At 25.7% G+C, this 6910-nt stretch overlaps 1 protein-coding gene across 1 annotated transcript; it reads left to right on the top strand.

Moving 5' to 3' along the window:
- Nucleotides 1–308: 308 nt before the first annotated feature.
- EIN_116600 (hypothetical protein) lies at nt 309–890 on the top strand (the record flags this gene model as incomplete). Its single annotated transcript, XM_004261262.1, has 1 exon — nt 309–890. The coding sequence occupies one exon, from the start codon at nt 309–311 to the stop codon at nt 888–890; it is 582 nt and encodes a 193-aa protein (XP_004261310.1).
- Nucleotides 891–6910: the final 6020 nt, after the last annotated feature.

Below are 6910 nucleotides of genomic sequence, written 5' to 3'. Positions count from 1 at the left end.
ATTTTTATTGTTATAATCATATATATTTTTAAATAATTGTATATATATTTATATATAATATATTATATTAATTTATAATATATATAATATAAACAAATAGTATATTTATTGTTTATTATTAACAAAAAAAATATTAAAAGGCAAATAAATGGTGAAGTTGATATTTTTATTAACAATTATAGTCCCGACTTTTTATTCAATAATTTTATAAATTTTGATTTTTTATAAATACAAACCTCACCTTGTTTATAATGAATTACATTACATTATAATAAAAAAGTTAAACATCACTGCTAAACCAAATCAACATGTCAACAGTTCGAATAGTTGTATTTGGTGGTGGTGCTGTTGGGAAGTCAGCAATCACAATGCAGCTGGTCTCAGGACACTTTGTCCAAATCTATGATCCAACACTTGAAGACTCGTATCAAACAAGCATCAATGTTGATGGCGAAATGGTCTCACTTGACTTGTTAGACACAGCAGGATCAGATGAGTACTCTGCACTTCAATTTCAATACATGAAAACTGGCGATGGATATGTCATAGTTTACTCAATCACATCAACAACATCGTTTTTCGAGGCAAACACATTCAGAGAACTATTGTACAAAGTTCTTGACAAAGACTTCAGTGAACACATCCCAATTGCATTGTGTGGTAACAAATGTGATTTGGAGTCAAACAGACAGGTGTTTACTCAAGATGCCAATAAGGTTGCAGATGAATGGAAAACACTGTTTTATGAGACTTCTGCAAAGAACAATACAAACATCACAGAAACATTTCAGGGATTGGTCAGAGACATCAGAGCAAATGTCAAAAATAACAACACAACATCTCAAAAGAAGATGTCGAAAATAAATAAAAACAGATGCATCATATTGTAATTAATTTATTTTTTTAGTATTAGTTCTTCGAATCGAATTTATATATTACATTTAATAATAACTATTAACATTAAAACTTTTTAGGTTAAATGTATACAATTTTATAATTGTGTTTATGAATTAAAGCCATGATGATATTAAATTAAATTTGACACAAATTTAATAGATGTTTTAAACTTATAATAATAAGAAAAATTATAACGATGGTAATATCGAAAAAGCCAATTTTTATTTATTAAAGTTTTAATTTCATTTCAAAAAATGTGTTAAAAAATACAGTGTTGTGATAATATTATATTTAATAAAACACAAATAAACGCGTTTTTAAAATATTATATAATGACAAACATTTTGTTGCATATTGATAATGAAATGTCGATAAAAAACTTTTTATTTTTTAAATAGTTTTTTATTGTGATTTAAATAATAATAAGATATTAATTTAATAATTTGTATAATACTTTTTGACATATGTTTTTGTTCGAAATGTTAATTTGTATAAAAATTGTGTTGTGGTTAGTGTCTGCCAATTCAAAATGGAATTGGAATATAGAAGTTGTACAGTTTTTTTTGCAAAAAACAAATTATTAACTTTATTATATAATAAATTATTTAAGCGTTGTTAAATTACAACAATAAAGAATAAATATATTGTTTTAACTTTTTTTTTCACTTGTAAGTTATTAAATTTTAATAAAAATAATTATAAGTTATAGTATTTAGTATATATGTTAAATTTTTATCAACTTGATGCCATTTTTCTTTTTTTAAAAAATTGATATAAGGTGAATCTAATAATTTCAACGTTGTAAAACACACTTTTGCGTCTTTTAACATTTCTTTATTTAATTTATTGTCTTAGAACTTTATTCTTTCTATTATCATTTGTACAGTTTTTACCATCGAAATGAAAAATTTAACACAATTCAATTGTTTTTAATTGTACTCAAAAGATTTTAAATGAAAATAATTTGATTTTAAATATAACTGGTTTTGCCAAAAATCCAATTTTTAACATGTGAATTCTATCAAGTTGTTTTATAATTTTTTAAATATATTATGTTTTTATTTTGTTATTATTTTTCAATGTAACTGTTAGATTAAAATATAATTTTTAAATAAACGCCAGTTATATTGAATCATATGAATTTTGGTGGTCATATAAGTGAATTATCTTATTATCACCATTCATTGTTACATAGTTGATTGTCATACAAGTTTTTATCATTAAAACTTGTTTTTGTTATCATTTACTTTAAAACAATTATTTTTTTTAAATTTATTAATTTATCATTACTCCCCGCCAAACAAAAAAAAGTAAATCTAAAAGAAAAATAAGAAATAATTATTTTTGTTTTTTTGGTGTGCCACGTCACGAAAATGCGCCGCGATACACAAATTGTTACGATTTAAATTACCCTACCCGTATCTATTAAATATAAAACCAAAATGTGTATTGTTATTTTCATACTTAATGTTATGATATTTTAGTTGTACAGATAGCGGAAAAACCAGGGACCAGACTAATTTTAGCTATTGAATATTAAGCGGATTTTATACAATGAAACGGGCTAAAATATATAAATAAATGTGTAATTTTCTTGTTATTTGGTCTTAATAACAATTATTTTTCGGGATGAAAAAAAATGAATGTGTTGTATAAAGTATGAATGAACAACAGCTTAATGTGAGTTATAATAGTAAGTTTATTATTATTTATTATTATTTAATTATAAAATATTATTCTTTTGTTCAACCATGTTCAACTTCAACACAACCATTCATTCATTTTTTCAAAGATAATAATGAATTCTTCTTTATTCAATCGGTTGGTTCAATAAGTCACTTTTCGTTCAGTATTAAAAGTGACTCATGCGGTTCATGAAAATAAAAAAATTATAAATGAATTATTGGAATGTTAGACATAAAGTAAATGATTGATGATTATTAAACGTATTAAACAACTAAAGTAAATCAATATAAAGAACAAACTATACTTTGGCTTGGCTGGGCATTAACAAACTCTGAATGATTAATTAAGAGTTTCATTTTTTATAGTTTTTTCTATTTTATTTGAAAAATAGTGTGTTTATTAATACTTGGTCCCTGGTTTTTAAAAATAAACCAACATATCTTCCAAAACCCCGATTATTTTGGTATTTTACTTTAACAAGAAAACTTTATACCAAAAATAAAACAGCTTAATTTAGTCTGGTCCCTGGTTTATGATTTGGTCAGGGTCGGCCAAGGTCCAGTTTTTAAACAACTTCGTGGCAATTTCTAATACGTGTCAGTTCATTTTTAATTTTAGCATATTGTCAACAAAATATTCAAAAAGTTTTTTTGTGTAAAAATGTTTTTAAAAATTTGTTAAACTATAGTTAACAGTTTAAAACAATTTTTTGTGTGATCAAATTATCAATATATTTGTAAAAATTTGGTTTATAAAAACAATTTTTGAAAAGTAAAAAGCACGTGAAACTATGTGTCACAAAGTTATTTAAATTAAATAACATTATTCACAAATTATAATACTTATAAAGACAGAAGATACTTCCGAATAACAAAAATTATTATAAACAACTTGAGTGTTTTTGACATAAAATTTAATTTTTTCAATTAATATATAATTTTTCAAAACACGAGTGAATATGAATTATTAACACATGTTTAGATTTGTTTATTTACGTCTCTTTTAAAATAAAGTGTCAATGAATCAATCAAATTGTAGTATTTTTATTATTATTGCAATAATACAAAACTAACAATGTAGTTTTTGAATTGAATAAACCATATTACTTTCAAAATATTGTAAAACTTATCTTTAGTTATTTTTCTTGATAAAAACGATTATTCTAAATATGATAATAATCAGTCAAAATAATAATTACTCATTGAATTGAAAACTATTATCAGAGTAACTTTGAATAAGTTTTATTTGCATGTATAATTTATAATTGAATGGTTTTGGTGTACAATTAAATCAACACAAAAAATATTTAGATTGTTGTATTCTAAAGTAAATTAAAAACTATTTGGTGTTTAATATAAATTATTGTTTTATTTTTCTTCATTTTATCTTTTGGTATAAATAATTGTGTTTTGTCATTTTCTTTTTGTTTTTCAAAAATGATAATGTTATTAACCATTTTAAAGTTTTTTAAGTTTTTTAATAACATGATCGTTTGGCCGACCCTGATTTGGTCCCTGGTTTTTCCTGTATCTGTATATAAAACACATATCAAACATTCCAACCAAATTGTTTGTACGATAATAGAAGTTTGTACAAATCACAAATAAAAATTAATGAGAAAAAACTTTTTATATCGTCTTGTTGTAATGTTTTGAAACAAATTGTTAAGTTATTTAATTTTATTATTATAACAAATAAAATAATTAGTATTTACAAAAATAACATTTTGAATAAAATAATAACATTGTTTGTTCGAAATAACGAAATTTTTAGAACATTTTTTTAAATAAAAAAATGTTATTATTTTTAGTTAATTTTAAAACTTATTAAAATGTACATAGAAATAGCAACCAAGGTATTTGGTTTATCAAATCAATCAAAAAATATCAATGTTATAAAATTGTATAATTTGTATAATTTAAACAACTATCCTACAATAATACACTGTTTATAAATCAAAGAATACAATTATTTAGTCTTCAATTAAAATCTCAAAAACTAGAGAATAGTTATGATTATTCTTTATCATAAAAAGTTTTGTTTTGAAATAATCGTAGTTGTTGTTTTCATATTAAATTACACAACGATGGTATGTGGACAATATAGTAATAGTTGTAGACCTGGGTATTATTATAATGCATGGTATAGAAAGTGTTTTCCATGCGAGCCGGGTACTTATAAAACATATGATTTTTGGGAAAATTGTTATCAATGCGAAGCAGGAACATATGCTTCGGGTCAAGGTAATACTTATTGTTACAGTTGTTGGCCTGGTACATACTCAAAAAGTGGAGCTTCTACATGTACACAATGTCTCCCTGGTTATTACAATAAAAATTACAATTCTGAGAAGTGCTATGAATGCAAAGCCGGAACATTTTCTGGTTCAGGAAGTACAGAATGCTTAAATTGTGATAATGGATATTTTTCTTTTAAATGTTCATCTTCATGCACGAAATGTACAAATGATACTTGTCTGGAATGTACTAAAACCAGTGGAATTTGTACGAAATGTGCTGGAGGTTACCGGTTGTACCAAAACAAATGCCAAAAATGTGATGCGGGTTTTTACTCAAATGTTGGTAGTACCGGATGCAATATTTGTCTTAATAACACTTTTTCTACAGAAGGGTCAACAAAATGTACAAACTGTTCTTCAACTTGTAAAACATGCAATAGTACAAATGGACAATGTACATCTTGTGATTCTGGTTCGATTCTATCAAATATGGAATGCATTAGATGTAATATCGGAACATATTCACAATCTAATATGTCTACAACATGTATTGCTTGTAAAAATATGACATTTTCAAATACAACTGGAAGTACAAGATGTGAACCCTGTAATCCACTTTGTACAAGTTGTAACAAAACAAACGGAACCTGTTCTGAATGTATCAACGGAGCAGGTATAATAAATAATACATGTGTCATTTGTTCATCTGGTTTTTACAGTTCAAACAGCAAATGTTTTCAATGTCCAAAGGGAACTTATTCAGATGAAATTGGTCAAACATTTTGTCAAGAATGTGTAAAGGGGTATTTTGCTAATATTGAAGGGTCATCTTCGTGTAAGAAATGTGATACAAATTGTGGTGACACGTGTGATATATTAAGTGGTAAATGCAAATGTAAACCTGGTTACATATATTCTAACACTAAATGCATTGGGTGTTTAAAAGGAACATACTCAAATACATTTTCCAATAAATGTGAAGATTGCAAAGCTGGTACCTATTCGTTGGACAACTTTTTTACATGTTATGAGTGTTATGAAAATTCTTATTCACTTCCCAAGTCTTCAATGTGTTTAAAATGTTCTACAAATTGCAGCGAATGTGACAAAACAAATGGGAATTGTATTCGTTGTATATCTGGGTATGGATACATCAATAAAGGAGTGTGTGAAATATGTGAAGTTGGTCACTTTTCTTTGGATTCAAATTGTCAAGTTTGTGACAATTTAAAATATCAAAATGAAAGTGGAAAATCGAATTGTTATGACTGTAAAAACAATTGCAAAACATGTAACGAAATTAGTGGAGTCTGTTTGACTTGCAATGAAGGGTATGGACTTGAAAATGGTATTTGTGGAGAGTGTCCCGACCATTATTATTCTTTGGGTGGAATTGTTAATTGTTCTAAGTGTTCTTCCGAGTGTGATAATTGTATTAAAACAAATGGAAATTGTTCTAATTGTACTTCTGGATATAAAAAAGTTGGAGATACATGCATTTCTTGTTCTGAAAACGAAAACTGTGATTCATGTAAATTTACAAATAAAAATGAAAGTTTGGGTATTTGTGAACAGTGTAAAACTGGTTATTATTTAGAATTAAACAACTGTTATTTATGTGAAAATATATCATCAAATTGTTCCAAATGTTCTCAAAACACCAAAGAGTGTTTAAGTTGCTCTGGTAATACAATTTTGTCATACAAAACGTGTCAAAAGTGTGGGGATGGATGGATTTCAAATAACTATACAAGTTGTGTTCATTGTTATGATATAATTCCATACTGTCAACTCTGTGATATTGAAAAGGGTGTTCAAAGATGTAAAAAATGCTTTACGCCTTATAATCTTACTGTTGACAACACGGGTTGCACAATTTCATACACGGAAAAAACACATTTTGACTACGAAAACAATATAACTGAAATTAACAAAAATGGTTGTAAAACACAAATTAATTCGACATGTTATTTATGTGATAAAGAATATGTGTTGAGTGTTGGTGAATGTATCTATGAAACTAATGAGTCGTGTTATACAAAGTCAATAAAGAGTTGTGATAAATGTAATACATTAGTTATCACTTCC

This window comes from Entamoeba invadens (assembly GCF_000330505.1).
Source record: "Entamoeba invadens IP1 unplaced genomic scaffold scaff_1105074724893, whole genome shotgun sequence".
Classification (NCBI taxonomy): Eukaryota; Evosea; order Mastigamoebida; family Endamoebidae; genus Entamoeba; species Entamoeba invadens.
Note: the sequence above shows the minus strand (reverse complement) of the source record. Positions and strands in the feature narration are given on the sequence as shown.